The 18058-nt window shown below is 52.1% G+C and overlaps 1 protein-coding gene across 3 annotated transcripts in view; it reads left to right on the top strand.

The window, feature by feature from the left end:
* ELMO2 (engulfment and cell motility 2) overlaps nt 1–17313 on the top strand; it is a 38888-nt gene extending 21575 nt beyond the window's left edge. For 2 of the 3 annotated variants that reach the window (XM_052651382.1, XM_052651381.1), the window contains 13 exons: nt 348–426; nt 3446–3496; nt 7677–7799; nt 8089–8259; nt 8853–8957; nt 9043–9151; nt 9481–9617; nt 10685–10848; nt 10943–11055; nt 11241–11348; nt 12122–12204; nt 14185–14262; nt 15336–17313. In XM_052651382.1, the coding sequence (XP_052507342.1) occupies nt 348–426; nt 3446–3496; nt 7677–7799; nt 8089–8259; nt 8853–8957; nt 9043–9151; nt 9481–9617; nt 10685–10848; nt 10943–11055; nt 11241–11348; nt 12122–12204; nt 14185–14262; nt 15336–15536 (1522 nt within the window). In that variant the 3' untranslated portion in view covers nt 15537–17313. The remainder of the gene's footprint in view (nt 1–347; nt 427–3445; nt 3497–7676; nt 7800–8088; nt 8260–8852; nt 8958–9042; nt 9152–9480; nt 9618–10684; nt 10849–10942; nt 11056–11240; nt 11349–12121; nt 12205–14184; nt 14263–15335) is intronic. The other variant, XM_052651383.1, reaches the window with a different exon arrangement.
* Nucleotides 17314–18058: the final 745 nt, after the last annotated feature.

The raw sequence follows: 18058 nt of genomic DNA, 5'->3' as shown, positions 1-18058 counted from the left end.
CATCCCTAACCCCAAATGAAGAACCGTTGTGCTAAAACAATGACTGCTTAGGATTTTAATATACATGAACAGAGTTCCTCCTGTGGACATTCACATTATTTCCTATTCTTCTTTTTAATAGTACTTTGATAAAACACTTTGCCAGTAACTTGCACACAGCTCTCTGATGGCTGTCTTTGGATAAATTCCTCCTACTTGAATTACTGGGTCAGGGGCTCTGCCCTGTTTTAAGGCTTTTGATCCTTGGCCTCTAATTATTGTATGACAGTCTGCAAGTGATTGTTGTAAACCATCTCTTGCAGTTCAGTCTGCTAATCTCCCTCTGCCTTCTTTCTCTGTTAACACAGCTCCAACCAGGAGATTCAGACCTACGCCATTGCACTGATTAACGCACTTTTTCTGAAGGCCCCTGAGGACAAGCGACAGGTCTGTGGCAGCCTTTTCAAGCTTTTCATCTGGGCTTTTCCAAGAGAAGACTTCTCACCCAGCCAGTCAGGGACTCTTGGGAGAGTCCTTCGTCCTGTCCCTCTGTAGCCAGACCCCATCAGAGTGGCTTTGCTAATACGGAAGACCCTGGGAAGACCAAGGCGGGAGTCCAGCCAGGTCCTAGGTCAGGGCAGGGGCCTGCAGACTTTTTCCTCTCAAGGCCGAATAAATATTTTTTTCTTTGGTGGGCCTTATGGTCTACGTGGCAACTCTTCAGCCTTCCCGCTATAGCCAAGGCAGCCTCAGACAGTAGACACCAGGTGGGTGTGGTGACTGTCTTTCCATAAGACCTTGACATCTCATTTGGCCTTAGTGTGGCTACCCCTGGGTTAGAGGATCAAGAAGCAGGGAGAGGAGACTCTGCTGGCAGCTCTGCCGGGTCCTATCCTTGCTGAAGGAAGCAACAGTGGAGAGACTTAGCTCGAAGTTTCATGTCTAAAGATCCTCTCATCCAGATTCTAAACTTTTCCCTATTAGTTAGCTATATGACATGATGCAAATTGCTCTGCTTCTCTGAGCCCCAGTTTCCTCACCTATAACATGGGAGCAGCATCTGCCCCATTCATTCATAAGGATGTCATGAGAAAAAGGCAGACCCCTGTTTTCCCAGGGAGGAAACTAGGGATGAGCAGGCCAGTGGGGCAAACGCTGACCTCAGAGGCCAGAGCCCCAAGGCCGAGTGTTTTTCTCACCACTGCTGGGCAAGTGCTCTGACCCCTCTGGGTTTCCACTTCTCTTTCTGTAAAATGCAAGGGCCAGGTTAAAGGATCTGTAAGGGCCCTTCCAACACTACCGTTCTAGATTCTCTGGTCAAAGCCCAAGAGAGGTACATAAGAAAGGCTTTGTAATTTTCGGTCAACCCCCTGGGCTCAGTAAGTTGTAATTCCTGTGGGATCATGTACCGAGTTCTTGGAAGGTTCTGGTGGGAGGACCTGGAGCATCTGTGGTTCTGTCTGTCCTTGTCTTTCTTGGATGGCTTGCTCTGTTCATCTCTTCCTCCCTAGTCCTTTGTGAATGTAAGCCGAAAGCTCATTCTTCCATCTGCTTCTCTCTGTGCTTTTTGCTTTCTGCCGGCAGGACAAGCACCTTAATCCGCTAGACCTGCCTGTCACTGTAAGTAGCACTGCCATGTGGAAAGGGCCCCGCTCTCTTCCAGGTGGGGAGGTCAAAGCCAGGCAAAAATCTCCTGATCTGATCAGGCGGTTCAGGGAGCTCCAAGACACAGGAAAAGGTTGTGTGCTATAAATCTCATTTGTCAGGACACGGAAAGAAGCACCGCGGATCAGTCACCTCAAGGGTTAAGGGGCTGCCTGCCCCAGGGAACATGGCCCCGTCTGTCCTTTGTAACCTGCCTTCCTGTGGGTCTGTGGTTCCGCTGGAGAAGATCAGATTCAGAAATAGCCTGGACTTTGATCTAGATGATGCCAGATGCATCGTCTTCCTGCTTGCAGTAGCAGTAGTAAAGGGAAATGTGTGCCCTTCTGGATGCTTACTGGACCATAGGAATTGGAGGAGCTTTAGACGGTTCACAGAGGGAGTTTGAATGCTCGTTTCTTGGTTAGAGGGAGCTCAGAGAGGTCAGCTTTACAAGGATATGAAAGACAGTGAGTGCTTTCTCCCGCCCTCCCCTGCCAGCACCGCAGAGAAATCTTTGGTCGAAGGCCTTTATACTCCGGTAGCAGATCACTGGCAATTATCCACTCTGTGAGTTGTCGACAGCAAGGTTTAAGCTCCATAACCAGCCTCCCATAGCTACTGAAGAAGTTTCTAGTCCACCTTCTTCCTCTGCCAGCCAGTGTGTGCTCGGGGGACACAAAGTAAAACTTAATGTTCCTGGCAGCGTCAGCCTTTCGGAGTGTGGCCAGAAATCTAGAAGCAAGAGAGAGGCCTTCCAGCTCTGAGAAAGATGATTATGTGTGGAACTAAATGGAGGCAGTTTAGAAAGTGAAGTCATATGAATTAACATTATAAGAAGTGATGGCTGACACTGGAAGGAGGAAATGGAAGAATTACGAAAAGCTGTCCAAAAAATTAAAAGCATAGGAATCGAGACGCATTTTGTTTAGGGGAAAATAGCTTCACATTTCAGAAGCCCCTTAACAGTGTCACAACACAGAATAATAACTGATGTGGGTTTTACTGATGGAACCAAATCCTTGGCAGTGATTAAATTATAATCATTATAGTCTGTTCAGAAATAAAGAAGTGTATATTTTGAGAAGATTAGCACAAGAATGGTCAAAATAATGGTTCTGAGAGGACCCTTAAGGCTTCATTCCCTGGAAGATTCACTTAACTTAGGACACTATTTCCTGAGTGTGCTAAACAGTTACTGTCAAAATCTGAACCCAATATAACAAAAAAGGCGACCCTGTCGTGAAAAATTACCCCAAACCACACAACAGATTGTTCTCTAAAACCGGTCAGAAATGAGTCATGGACCACTTACTGTTTCAGAGCATCCCGCCCGAGCTCCTGCTGGCGTGGTGCTGGGGGCTGGGGGGATGCTGGGGCCAAGCCCTATCCCTGGTTTGGAGTCAGCGTTTCATCGAGCCCCTTGCAGCCTTGGCAGTGGTTCCAGCCGGGGACAGTGCATGTGGCCTGGGAACCTTCACGCTGCTCTGTGGCCTGTGCTCATTGTCTGTTGCCCAGCGTCCTTGTAACGTCTTGTCCTAAAGCAGTCTTTGTCCCTCTCTGAAGATGACTCAGTTGATTGTGCCATTGAGAAAGGAAGCCCTGTTTGCCTTCATTTGTACTCTGGAAAGAAAATGTGCGGGAATCTTTCAGAGTATAAAATACATAGTTGAAGGTCTGAATTTTTACCCCATGTGCCCACCTTTCATTTGAAAAGAAGAGAAAAATCAAGGGGAAAAGCCCGAGAGCTGTGACATGCCTTCCTTTGGATCGTTGTCACAGCCCCATGCCTGCCACCCAGCTCACATTTGCGTCTTCTCAACAGGACATGGCCAACGCATTTGCACAGAAGCACCTTCGGTCCATAATCCTCAATGTAAGTTCCTAGACAAGCTGTATTTTGTTACTGTTATCATTTTGTTACAGTTAACTGCAGCTGTTATTGTTTTTGTTTTGTTTGGCTGTGCTGGGTCTTTGCGGCGGGGGCTGTGGCGAGCGGGAGCTTCTCTCTAGTTGGGGTGTGCAGATGCGTCCTTGCAGGGGCTTCTCTAGTCTTGGCACACAGGCTCCAGGGTGTATGGGCTTCAGTAGCTGCAGCAGGTGACCTCAGCAGTTGTGGTTCCCAGGCTCTAGAGCACAGGCCCAGTAGCTGTTCCACAGCACGTGGGATCCTCCCAGATCCGGGAGCGAACCTGTGTCTCCTGCATTAGCAGGTGGATTCTTTACCACTGAGCCACCAGGGTAGCCCCTACAATTCTTATAGTTGTACTATTATTAGTGAAATTGCTATGGAGTAAGGTGGGCACTCAGGAAACTTACTGGTAGGTACTTAACCCTTCCTCAGTTGGAAAGCTGTGTTTTGTGATCCTTTTAAGCAGGGTTGTCGCGAGGACCCTGGCCCACCAGGAACTGCAGAGCCTCCAGAGAGGTCTTTAGCCAGCTAATACTGTTTGTTGCCCCACAATTCCAAAAAAAGTCTATCCAGAAGGACTGTGTTAAAATAGACACAAAAAGAGCAATTCATTCGACTGACACCAGCCGTAACCTCGAGTTGTGTGGGGCCCTGGGAGGGGTGCCCGGCCTGTGGGCTCCAGGGGAGGACCCAGCAGTCCCACCGTGAAGGAGGGTGTAGGAGGCTGTAGGTGAGGCTGAGGGCAAGCGGACAGACCAGTCAGAAAAGGAATTCCTGCGCAGGGAAGGGGGGCACCTAGGAGGAGTGAGAGTCCTGTAAAGGGTGGAGCAAGGATGTGTAATCGGCTGGTGTGTTATGCTTAGTCACTCATTCGTGTCCGACTCTTTGCGACGCCATAGACTGTAGCTTTCCAGGCTCCTCTGTCCGTGGGATTCTCCAGGCAAGAATACTGGAGTAGGTTGCCATGCCCTCCTCCAGGGGATCTTCCCGACCCGGGATCGAACTTAGGTCTTCCGCATTGCAGGTGGATTATTTACCATCTGAGCCACCAGGGAAGCCTGTGACCAGCTGGAGAGATAGTGAAGAGGACCTTGGTGTTTTTTTTTTGAAAAGCAATTGAGGAGCTTTAATCAGGGTTGTGAAATAACCAGGCTGCCCTTCTAGAAAGATCACACTGCAGGGTCTGTGTTTCCTGAGGGGCGGCGGTGGGGAGAGAGCTGAGGTGGGAGGTGAGGGCAGAGGAAGAGCGCCAAGGAGCTCAGTTAAAAGACGGCCATTGTATCGGTTGTCAAAAACATGGTGAAACTGGGAGACTGCAGTGAAAGAAACAAAATGAGAAATCAGAGTCAAGTATGAAAGCCTTCAGAATTCTGAACATGAACTTTGGAGTCAGCACCCCCCACCCCCACTATTAACCGGTCTTTGATCTTGAGCAATCTACTTGCCGTCTGTGGGCTTCGATTTGCTCACCCGGATGTGAGGACTGAATGAGCTACTGTACATACATAGGGCTTAGCAGGGGGCCTGGCGCTCACTGAGTACTCTGTTCACAGAGGCAGTTCCTTCACTGTGAACAAGACGCATGGGGGACACGATTTCGAGACGTCCCCGTGGGCGCCTGAGAAGTGGATCAGTTGCTCTGAATGGGTAGAGCTGGACATCACTCCGCAGAACCAGCCCCCACCTTGGGGCTGTCTCCCCGCTCAGAGCCCCCTGCCAGCGCGGCAGGACGGACAGGAGCAGACGCTGCTGCCCCCGCCTGCCGCACCAGGGCCCGTCCACGTGCCCAGGCAGCTGTGTCAGGCACTGTCCTCTGCCTGTGTGGGAGTGGGTGCCCTTCCCAGAGACCTTGAATGAATTCCGGGGCTTGTCCTTTACCTGAATGGGTTTAGAAGTTCAGCTCGTTCCTGGACAAACCTGGCAAACAAGCAAGGCTTCCGTCCACTGTGGAAGACAGTTCAGCGTCAGGACTTGGGACCCAAATGGTCCTCTCAGAAAAGGTTAATGCACGCTCACTTCAGTGTGGATTTAGCGGAGTCAAGTCAGAGAGCAGAGGCCTCGAGGTGCTTGGCAGTCGAATGGGACTCTGTCACTGGAGCTGTATCTCTTCAAGCCGCTGGGGGCTGGAGTAACCACTCTCCCCCTGCTCCGACGCCTCTCAGTTTGAGGAAGGGGGATTATATTGAATGCAAACCAGGCTCTCTTCAGAGTGGCTTCATGAATTATGGAGAGAGGCGAGGAGGGAGGCACAGGGACAGACAGGTAGGGAGAAACCAGAGTGGCAGCGGGGCTCAGAGAAAGAAAGAGACTCTGGGCGACGTGGAGAGGGCCAGAGCAGCCAAGGCAGGAGAGGCGGGGCGGGGCGGACCATGACAGGGAAGCTCCAGAGACAGATGGACACCCAGACCCAAGGCGGAGGCGGCTGAAGAGGGCTGGGGTGGGAGATGAGCGTGAGCGTGCATGCCGCGGGCCAAGCAGGGGCAGCGCAGAGCGGTAGCTCACGCCATGGGTGGCTGTGGGCACTTGGGATGTGCCCGGTGCGCCTGGGGAACTGAGCTTGTCATTGCTGACAGGTTCAGTTTAAATTTCAGTACCCACCTGTGACTTGTGTATCCTGTGTTGGGCCTTGCAGTCCAGGGAAAGGAAGAGCTCTGGAGTCGCAGGTGGGGAGACGACGCCTAAGGCAGTGCCAGCCAGTGGGAATACGACATGAGCCACTGGTTTCATCGTCGGTGTTCCAGTAGCAGCATCAAACAAAAAAGGGAGGAAAATTAATTTTTTTTGATAGCATAGTACATAGGGAAAATTAATTTTGATAGCATACTACATTTAACCCAGTATGTCTGAAAGCCTATGATACCACCATGTAATCAATAGAAAAATGATTAAGGAGATATTTTACATTTTTTTCATGCCAAGACTCTGATATCCAGGGTGCAGTTTACATTCACAGCACATCTCGGTTTAGACCAGCCACACTTCCAGTGTGCAGCAGACACGGGTGGCCGGTAGCTACCAGATTGGGCTGCACAGATCTGAAGAGAGTGTGCAAGCTCTGGAGAAGGACTGATCTAGAGTGAGAGAGCTCTGGATACAGCAGAGCTTTCTGCGAATGGACATGTTCCACACCAGCTCTCTTGCTGGACGGTAGTCACCAGCCGCAGGTGCCTCCTGAGCGGAAAGTGAGGCTAGTGCCTCAGCTTAAAATGAGGCCTCGTAACTTGAACTGACTTTAACTGCCTGAAAGGCACGTGGCCACATACGGCTAGGGCCTCGCATACTGGACAGCACAGCTCTTGAGACGAGCTAGATGGAGGAAGAGAATGCGAAAGGCACAGGTGGCGGTACGTGTGGGGACAGGGCAAGAGTTTCATTTGATGAGAAGAGACCAAGAGCGACGGGGCCTCAGGATGGTGGGTGAGACAGAGGGAGCGAGGCGTGCAGGGAGCAGGCAGGAAAGGGCAGGAGGCCACGGCGGGCGGGAGATGGGCGGACCAGCGTGGTCAGCTCAGAGGACAGCGGGGCGATGTAGGGCAGGGCAGAGATGCAGCATGGGCGGCGGAGGAGGCGGTGAGCTCGGGGCAGCGGGGATAGTCATCAGAGAAGAGGGACTGGGGTGGGAACACAGAGAGGGGGCTGTATAGTGAGCAGGGGGAAGGGGGGAGAGAAGGGGTGAGTGGGAGCCCTTCAGGGAGCATTAGATGCCCTCCTGCCTTGGTGTACATGTCTCGAGACGACTGAAAGAAAATGCTCTTTTTGAAACCTGTCTCCTCAATGAGGCCATCCTGAACATTTTCCTAAGACAAAAGCGTACCGTCCAGTTCTGCTAGTGACTCTTGACATACGCTCTCTGTTGTCGGGATCAATTGGAATGAGGCCCAGCCACCCACCTCCCACATCATAACTTTACCCTTTGTCCCACTTCCCTGCCCAGGACCAGGCAGAAAAAAAGATGGTGCCCTCGGGGCTTGCAGTGCATCAGCCCTGCCTGAGTCAGGCCCGTTCATGCTCCCTCCCCTTGTGGAGCATGCAGGCGCTGTGTGGGGAGGAAACCATCCCCTGCCCAGTGGTCTGTCTTTTGCACCAGCATGGATGCTACCCTCCAGCAGAAACCACCTCAACCCTCTTCCCTTGCTCTTTCCAGCATGTGATCCGAGGGAACCGCCCCATCAAAACCGAGATGGCCCATCAGCTGTATGTCTTGCAAGTCCTGACCTTTAACCTTCTGGAAGAGAGGATGATGACCAAGATGGACCCCAACGACCAGGTAGGCTCTCAGTGGGACCGGGCTCTCCCGGCTGGCGTCGTGTGCCGTATGACACGGCACGTTGTGCCCTGTCTCTGGAGCGCCTGCTGGGTGCCAGGAGCCGTGCTTCGTTGTGTCTGCAGAAATGGTTTTGTCAGCTCTGTGCCTCACCGCGATCCCTTCCTGCTGGTGGTTCTGGGCCAAGCCCATCTGTGTCCTGTGTAATGCCTCCTCAGGGATTGATCGGGGCCAGGGTTCTGCCCGGAAAAGCTTGACCCACTCTTTTCTTTTCCTTGCTTCCTTTGATCAGCTGACTCATCTGCTGACAGTCTGTTTCACCTCCCAGGCTCAAAGAGACATTATATTTGAACTGAGGAGGATTGCATTTGATGCAGAATCTGACCCCAGCAACGCCCCTGGGAGTGGGACTGAGAAACGCAAAGCCATGTACACCAAGGACTACAAAATGCTGGGGTTCACTGTAAGTTTCCCAGACACTAACACTGTAGACCTTCTCCCCTGACGGAGTGAGAGGGCCCCCTCAGACAGAACCCTGACAGCCCTGCCTTGTAACATCTCGTATCGTCATGGGAGCCCCGGAGCCGGAGACACTGAGAAGCTGGAGGGCCCTCGACACTTGGTCCACTTTGGCCGTGGCAGGTTCACAAGTTCATGTGCAATATTTAGCCCCTTGAAACAAACCCATCTGTAGGAGGGCCCAGGAAGTGGGCCAGATGAGTGGCGAGGGGACCGCTCATCAAAGCAGCTGGTTCCATGAAAAGCTGGAGTGTGTGTTGTAATAGGAGACAGCTTGAGAATGGAGTTAATTAAATACTTACTGGGCATCTACTCAGCAACCAGCAGTATTCTAGGCCCTGGGGATGCCAAACAAGTCAGCCACAGTCCAGTGGGCAGGAGCCCAAGCCCTCATAGAGGTGGCACGTGACCAGAGCTTCGGCAGGGGCAGGTGTGGTGTGCCGGCAGCACGAGGTGGAGGGGCGATCAGACTCCCCCTCAAGCGAGCCCCCACACAGGGAGACCGTCGGGTCTCAAGTCCGGTGTCTCTTTCCCCAGAACCACATCAACCCCGCGATGGACTTCACCCAGACTCCGCCCGGGATGCTGGCCTTGGACAACATGCTGTACTTGGCGAAAGTCCACCAGGACACCTACATCCGGGTAAAGGCTGGGGCCAGCTGCCCCCCGCAGACGCCCCGTCGCCTGCCTCCCCTCTCCCTCCCTCACCCCCTCTCCTCCCCCGCAGATCGTCCTAGAGAACAGTAGCCGAGAAGACAAGCATGAGTGCCCCTTTGGCCGCAGCGCAATCGAGCTCACCAAGATGCTGTGTGAGATCCTGCAGGTTGGGGAACTGCGTAAGTGCGCGGCTCCCCTGCATGCCCGTTCCCTGTGCTCAGGAGCCTGGTGAGACCCGAGGGGGCAGCGTTAGGCATCCATGTGACTGGACAGCCTTCTTGGGCTTTTTTTTCAATCACTGAGTGGGCTGTAATCCGTCTACCCTTGTTTACGGGAGTCGTGGCCGTGGCTTGTTTGAGCTGGTGATTTGAGCATGTTCAGCAGCTCTGCCACCACCCACTTACCTTCCCAGTCCTCAGTCTACTTCTGTTTCTCCGGACTGCAAAGGAACCCAGGTTTCCAGACGTGGGCTCCCAGTGTCATCCTTTGCCTGCTTCTCCTTCCACAGCGAATGAGGGACGCAACGACTACCACCCGATGTTCTTCACCCACGACCGCGCATTTGAGGAGCTCTTTGGCATCTGCATCCAGCTGCTGAACAAGACCTGGAAGGAGATGAGGGCAACAGCCGAGGACTTCAACAAGGTCAGGGCCGCAGAGCTCCGAGGTCCGGGCAAGGCCACGCCAGGGCAGCCTGGGGCAGCTGGCCTGAGCCTGGCGACCCCTGAGCTGGAAGACGCTGTGGTTGGCAGCGCTGAGGCATAGGACAGAGGTGTTGAGAGCATCAGCCGCCCCAGAACCCTGAGCAGGTGTCTCCCTGCTGGACCCCTGTTTTGCCCGGTGGACCAGTACCAGCCCCTCCCGCCTTCCTTGGGGACGGGAGGAAAGCGTGGCAGTGATGGCGTGGGCTACTGAGCACTCAAACCGTGCAGGCACCGAGGCACTTGCATGAGCTACAGCTGTTAGAGGCCTGAGTGGACCCCCAAGGATTCATGCTGGGGTACTTGGCAGTAGTAGCTACTCCTCGACGCTTTCTGAGTACCTACCTCTCTGACAGCACTGCTAGGCCCTCAAAAGCTGATAATCTAGGAGTTGGCTCTTTTGAAGCTGCTCATCTCATTGTAAAAACTTGATAAAATATAAAGAAGGGGAATGTCTGTAATTCCCCTACCCAGCGACCACGACCCTGTTTATGTTTCCCTCTAGTATTTTTTTTTTTCTGTGTATTTTTCCTTCATTGGTGGGGAGCTGATAGGATGTACAGATGGTGTCCTGCTTTTTACTTTAGCTGTCGTTCTGAGGGAACTAACAGGTATTTTGCACACATACCAGTGGGCCGGGCATGGTACATCCAGAGACTGGGGGTCTCCCATTCCTCGTGGCAGCCTCCATCGAAGATGTGTCTTCCTTTCTCTCGCTTTAAAGACGAGTAGGTGGGGCCTGAGGGTGTTGAGTGAGTTGCTCGAGACTCAGGCTCAGAGTCAAGCCTCCTCTCTTTCTCCCCCACCATTGACCTGTTGAGAGGTAGGAGAAATGAAGCATTTGTCAGCATCACGGTCCTCCGTAACCGTCTAAGGCAGTGTGCCTCGAGAGCCAGTGTTCTTCCTCACCCAGCGGATGCCCGTGGTGCCTGCTCTGCCCAGGACCCAGAGGGCAGAGCCTGGTGCCCGTTTCCCGGGGCCGCGCTGAGGCCGCGCTGCCTCCTCTCTCAGGTCATGCAGGTGGTCCGAGAGCAGATCACTCGAGCTTTGCCCTCCAAACCCAACTCTCTGGACCAGTTCAAGAGCAAACTGCGGAGCCTGAGCTATTCCGAGATCCTGCGGCTGCGCCAGTCGGAGAGGATGAGTCAGGATGACTTCCAGTCCCCGCCGATCGTGTAAGTGCCCGGACGGGAGGGCCAGCGCCGCCTCCCTTCCGAAGCACCCCCTGTCCCAGTGACCTCCCCTTACTCCCATGCTCATCCACCCCAGGGAGCTGAGGGAGAAGATCCAGCCCGAGATCCTGGAGCTGATCAAACAGCAGCGGCTGAACCGGCTCTGTGAGGGGAGCAGCTTCCGGAAGATTGGGAACCGCCGGAGGCAAGGTGACCTGAGGGCGCGGTCCCCGGGCTGTGGTCTCCGGGCTGTTTGTCCCTCCCGCCCGGAGCCGCTGCGCTGCGGCGTCCCTGGGGGGAGCGGGCAGGGAGCGAGTCTTCTCTTGGCCCCGTGTGTGCCCGGGCCTTTCCTAGAACTGTCCTCGTTCACCTGCCTGGCTTCCCCTGTGTTTCAGAGCGTTTCTGGTACTGCCGCTTGGCCCTGAACCACAAAGTCCTGCACTACGGGGACTTGGATGACAACCCTCAAGGGGAGGTGACGTTTGAATCCCTGCAGGAGAAGAGTAAGTTCAGGTCCCTGTTGGGCTTTCGTGTACCCGGACTCCCTGTCAGCAGATCTGAGTTCTGGTCCTGGCTGCTCCAAACCAGTTACCTGGCCTGAGGCCAGTTATTTCATCTGAACCTGTTTCCCTGGTGATCGGTGGTCATGTCTGCCTGGCCGACGTCAAGGAGCTGTTTGGAGATTCAGTAAGATCACAGATAGGAATGGGTTTTGCTGATTGGAAAGGGTGATGCAATACTGCGTTGAAAGGCAGTGGTTAAGAGCAGAAGCTCTGAAGCCTGACTGCCTGGACTCAGATCCTGGCTTTGCTGTTAATTCTAATTAATCACAAGTTACTTCTGCTCTCTGCCTTAAAGATTCTTCTATAAAATGGGACTAATAGCCACATTGCCCCCTTCAGAGGACTGAATGAGTCCTATCTGTAAAGCACTTAGAACAGTGGCTGGCAGGGAGGAAGAGTCATTATTAGCTGCCGGTTGCTATGGCCAGCATTGTCATCTTACTATCGTGAAGTGGAAGCGAGGTGTCTGAGGCCCCATGCCTTAAGGAGACCATGCAGAGGTCCTGCACTGACCCCAGTTAGGTTTGACACAGTCCAGCAGGCCAGGGTCCCAGCCAAGTGGCCACAGAGGAGGGAATGATGTAGGCCGCCCTCCCTGAGCTCCTACAGCCCTGTGGGGCGGGGGGCTAGGGCGTCCCTTTCAGCACTAGGTTGGCTGCAAGGCCCAACCTACAGCATAAACCTTCCAGAAACTAATTCTCTTGATTTTTCAGTTCCTGTTGCAGACATTAAGGCCATTGTCACTGGGAAGGATTGTCCCCACATGAAAGAGAAAAGTGCTCTAAAACAGAACAAGGTGAGTGGAGAGGCGGCCCTGAGTTTGAGCTGCTGTCCCAGTGATCCTGGGTAGTCGGTGGTGGCTGCTTTCTGGGTGCATGGCCTCCCATTCTCTCTCTTTAAACTGACCCTGAATGTTTCATTAAGAACAATCTGAACAGACACCAAAGTAGATAGAACCCTCTAGGCCTTGCCCAGCCTCATCCACCATGGCAGTGTCCACATTCGCTTGCCCCTCTTCGCTTACTGCTTTGAAGAAAATCTCGAGTGTTATTTCATCTTACCTGTAAACATTTAGATTGTATCTCTGAATTATAAGGACTCTATTTAACATAATCACAATACTGTTTTCACATCTAAAAGGAAGTAAAAAGTTGTTATCTAGAATCAAATGTTCCACTGATACTTGATTTTTCCACTAACTGTCTTAAAAACATCCCAGTTTCTCTACATAAAAATGCATAAATGTTTATAAGCATTTGCACGCACACACACACACACTCAAACCCAGTTTGTCTGCCAAATCGGGATCCAAATAGGGTCTCCACATTGTGATGGGGCTGCCCTGGTGGCTCAGCAGTAAACAGTCTTCCTGCAGTGCAGGAGATGCAGAAGATGTGGGTTTGATCCCTGGATCTGGAAGATCCTCTGGAGGAGCAAATGGCAACAAAGTCCGATATTCTTGCCTGGAAAATTCCATGGACAGAGGAGCCTGGTGGGCTACCATCCATGGGATCGCAAAGAATGAGCCATGACCGAGTGTGCAAGAGACAGAGACGCACATTGTGATTCGTCTTTTAAGGGTTTCCTTTTTTAAATTCTTTAAAAAATGTTTTTAATTTAAAGAATTTTATTTGTTTATTATTTATTTGTGGGATCTTAGTTCCCTGACCAGGGATTGAACCCAGGCCCTCAGCAGTGAAAACACAAGGGTCCTGACCACTGGACTGTCTGCCGGAGAATCCCCTCTTTTAATTTCTTAATTCATAAGTTCCCCCTCCATCTTTTTCTCCCCCTCTCTTTGCAGTTCATTAGTTGAGGAAACCAGGTTGCTTGTTTGGTAGTTTTCCAGAGTCTAAAATCTGCTGATTGTCTCCCCATGGTGTAGTTGAGTCCGCTTCTCTGTCCCAGATCTGTAATTGGTAGCGAGACCTTGAGGCTCGATCCAGCCCAGGCCTGACCTTTTCTATTGTGGCCAGGCTCCTTCCTAGATGGTATTATATTCTATCAAGAGGCACATAATGTCTGCTTGTCTCTCTCTGATGTTAGCAGACTCTGGACGCTCAGTGCCTTGTTTCATTAGTAAATTAAGGTTTGCAAACTAGTGATATTCCAGTGTAGTCATCCCTTTTCATGTACTAACTGAACTGCTTCTCTAAAGAGAAACTTGCCGTCATTGACTGTGGTTTCCCAGTGGTATGGTTTATATAAGAAGGGAGGATAAATGCTTACTTTTAAAACAAGGAGTTAGGTCTCTGGTATCGTCCAACAGTGACCTATTTTGTGCATGCGTTTTGTTTTTTAGTATTATTATAAACTCATGGATTTTAGCCTGTTATATTTCTTTCATTACAGTTGTGTTGTTGATGCTCAAGTTATCCCATCTGTGGCCACAATTTCTTTTTGTTGTGGTGGGTGTTTTTAAACTGTTAAGACTTTCAGTTTAATTTTATATATATATATATATTTGAGATAATACACAGATGTGGACTCTGACATTCAAAGGTTCAGAGTATTGAGAGATGAGTTCTCTATAACCTTAAAAGTATCATCATCATCCCAGGCATGACTTGAGTGGGGAGTGGGCAAGTGAACGTTGATGACCGCTGGCCTCATCTCCAGCCCCAGTTGTGCATGAGCCCTAGGACCTTGATACCATCACATCTGAATCGGCACATTTGGTGATGGTGCCAAGTTACTGGGACCCTGGCCAAGATTTCGGTGTATAGAGCTCAGGCCATTCCATTGCTCCAGATAACTGGAACCCTTTCTCCTTTAGGAGGTGCTGGAGTTGGCTTTCTCCATCCTGTACGACCCCGATGAGACCTTAAACTTCATTGCACCTAATAAGTACGAGGTGAGCAGTGTGGCCCTGCCTTGGACAGCCGAGCCTTCTCTGTGACTCTGCAGCTGGAGGGGAGGAGTGGGAAAAACAGGCACGTCTTTCTAAAGGCATGCCAAAGATCTGCCATGCCACAGGTCCTTCCAGCAGCAGTAGGTTGTCTTAGAAGGACAAGGTCCACTAGGGGTAACTTATGTGCCTGGAACTAGGAAAAGTCTCCTCTTTGCAGTTTCTGCCTGGCCGGCCACCCATCCAAGAGAACCTGAAGGATCTTCCGTCCTTGGGTTTCTGGGGCACATGTTGTAGTGGATCTGACCTGGGCTTTGAAGCCAGGTGGATCTGGTGCTCCTGACACGGGGCCTGCGGTTTCATCTGTAGCACCGGAAGATGCTAGCTGTTAAAGAGAAACTGTGGTTAAGAGCACACATGTCTGGTGAGCTCTGGGAGCCACTGGAGGGAACTGGAGGTGGGGCTTCTGAAGAGGAGACCCTAAGGCAGGGGGCTTGAGCTGCCAGTGGAGTTTATTGGGAAGAAATGAAGAATTTGCAGGTGGGAGACAGGTGAGCAAAAGTATGAAAAAGGTGGAACAAGAGGAGTTAGGGAGGAATGGATTGAGAATTCTCTGTTGTTCCCTCTTATCCTGAAACCCTCATGTACAGCTTTTCTAGTACTTATTTTCTAACATTTATTGACTTTTTTTTTAATTGACTTTTCTTGAAACAAAGTTGATTTTTACCGGGATTCCTTTCCTGCCTTTTTCACTGAATATGTTTTTCCTCCCCACCATTACAGATTTGGGGGCAGTCTCAGGTAGTTGATGTCCCTGTTCTTAGATCCCGTTTTGCTATTTTCCTTAATAGTATTTTTTTTTTAAAAAATCACACTTCAAATCCCTTATAAAAATCAAAAGGTCTTTGGGCAGATGACTGATCACCTCCCAGCTTACCTTTGCGGTTATCTCGGATCAGTGCCGCCTGTCCTGCAGGGGGCCCAAAGAGACTCTGTGAGCCCTCTCAGCAAAGGGACCTCAGCAGGCCCTCCTGCTGACCAGGGGCTCCTGGGTGACATTTGCAACTTGCTTCCCACAGTACTGCATCTGGATCGATGGCCTCAGCGCCCTCCTGGGGAAGGACATGTCCAGCGAGCTGACCAAGAGTGACCTAGACACTCTGCTGAGCATGGAGATGAAGCTGCGGCTGCTGGACCTGGAGAACATCCAGATCCCCGAGGCCCCGCCACCGGTACCCAAGGAGCCCAGCAGCTACGACTTCGTCTACCACTACGGCTGAGCCTGGAGCTGGAGCGGACTGTACCCCACAAGGGACTTGGGGCCCAGGAGGAGCACTCACAGTCTGGTGCCTTGTCTTTGCTTGTACAGAATCCATAGTGACCGTGGGGGCCAGTCAGTGCCAGTCACACCTCAGACTCACCTCGGACCACCCCGAGCTTCCTCTCGGTCCCCATCCACTCCAAGTCGTGAAGGCAGGGTACTCTGCCCTCGCCATCACCATGGAGCCTGGGGACGGGCCATGAGGGATGAACAGCAGACACCCTTGCCTTCCAGGCCAAGAAACTGCTCCTGGAGCCGGAGTCAACCACAGCCACTCACTTTTTCTCCCTGAGCCTGCTCACCGGTCGCCTGGATCCCCCAAGGGGGCAAGAGCTGGCCCAGGAAAGGCTGCCCGTAGAGGACAGACGTGCTGGGCGTGTGGAGAGCTTCAAGTGACCCAGGCCTGTGTCTCAGATCCAAGTGGAAGCCTCGGCCTTTGCTCAGTAGATGCCTTGCCCTTGCTTTTGCCGTCTTCGTGAGGGCTCACCCGGCCTTGCCCGGGGCCGATCTGCTGCTGCTGCTGCTGCTCTGACCCCTCTGGTCTCCAGAGCCACTAGGTCCTCTTGCCCACCCATTTGCCTGGGCAGAGGGTCATGTCTCCCTGCAAGCTCGCAGTCTCTCATCCTGGCAAGTCAGAGACACACAGGCCGAGTCCCACCCTCTGCTGAGAGGAGGCCTGGGCCTAGACTGTGGTGTGGTCACTAGAGTCCACTCCTCTCCCCTCCACATTTATATCATGTCCTTGCTTGGGGAGAAAACTCCCACCTAACCTGAACAGCCGCCCTTCCGGTTTGTGCTTCTTTGGCCTTCCGGACCTCGGGAGGTTTGCCTTCCCTGCCCCCTCTCCCCCAGCACTGTGGTCTCTGCCATTGGCCACGATTTCAGGGAGCTGGCCGGGGCCCGCGGAGGCCCCTGCTGTGCCCATGAGGCTTCCCTGGTGCTGCAGCACTCGTAAACCACACGCACGGGCACCGTGGCATCCGGTATTGGTAGCCTAGCATGGTGGGGACTGCCCAATGAAGAGTGTACTGTATATTTTCTTTACTATAGGCCATACTTCTACAGACATGTATATATATTTATATAAGATCTACCTGTCCTAGGGTGGAATGTTGGAGGGAAAATAAAATGGGAGGCCAAAAAAACAAACAACACAAACCAAAACTCAGCACTTGCAGTTGCAAGCCAAGATTGTAACCTGAGAGCGGCCAGGCGCTTCCTGTCAGTGACCATGTTTTCAATAAATACTCTTTCATGTACACACTGGTTCCCATTAACAGCTGTTTCTCTGTACTTGCTCCCTGCCCCGGGGAGCTGTCACCTTGACAAGCCTTCATTTCATTGTGTCTGGGAGACGCTGGAGAGCTCCAGATGGAGCCCTCAGCCACCTTCCCAGAGCCGCTGCCTCCTCCTCTTCAGCCACTCTGCCCCACCACACACAGGACTGCACACACACGCACACACACACACACACATACACACACACCTGCCTGCTGGCTAAGGATGCTCACAGACTCTCCCACCAGGAAAAAGTGCTTTCTGCTCAGGAAAGAGTACAGCAGGAAAGGCATCCTGTATACCCCTGAGGACATGACCTCCCTCTTCTCCCTGCCAGGGAGGGACACAGCCAAGAAGCAGCTCAAGTACTTGTGCCTTACAAGGAAGACATGTTCTTCACCCTGAGCGTTGCCGGTGCTCAGCGCCCAGCCTGCCAGCTGGTGTTCCACACTGTCCTCCAAACCTCAGCCTTGGTAGCCTGGAGGCTTGAATGAGGGCCGTGATGAAACAGATACTTCATCTTGCTTCTGTGGAAGAAGTGGGTGAGGACAAGTGCTTTCAAAAGGCACAGAAAGTGTATGCAGCCTTGACTGAATAAAGCCAAGAGCCTCGGTGCCATTGTAGGTGTTGGTATAAGTGCTAAATGAACGAATGCCTGGTGATGCCAGCTGGCGGGGGCAGGGCAGCAGTGGTTTGCATAAAGAATTGCTTACACTCTGGTCTTGAGCCTTCTGTTCAGAGAGGCCAAGGAGCCCAGCTGGGTCACTTGTAAGGACTCCTGGTTGCAGCCAGCCTGTGAGCCATCCAGGAGTGGCTGGAGAGGGAGAGCAAAAAGTTCCTAACTGAACCCCACTGTGTAGCCTACCTGGTTCTGGCCTCCAAATGGTCCTCTCTCTCAGCGTGGTCTTAACGCTTTTCCTGAATCCTGAAGAGCGAGTAAGATCTCGACTCAGTTGGCGTTTTGGGGCCTATTGCAATCTGTCTTTTGCCTATTTTTCTAACGCATAGTTTTTGTCAACTTCTTGTAAACAAGTGGGTTCCAAGCCAGACTCCAGCTTTCTCCTCGCCTTCTTATTTCTCCTGCCTGGGATGTTCTTGCTTATTCAACTTCCTGAAGTTGAGACCATGCTCATAAAATTTTCAGGCACTCAAAATGTTTCACCAATGTTTACTATTTATTCCCTCCCAAGATGGGAATACCAG

Source organism: Budorcas taxicolor, chromosome 13, assembly GCF_023091745.1.
Source record: "Budorcas taxicolor isolate Tak-1 chromosome 13, Takin1.1, whole genome shotgun sequence".
NCBI lineage: Eukaryota > Metazoa > Chordata > Mammalia > Artiodactyla > Bovidae > Budorcas > Budorcas taxicolor.
This window is presented reverse-complemented; position numbering and strand designations above follow the sequence as displayed.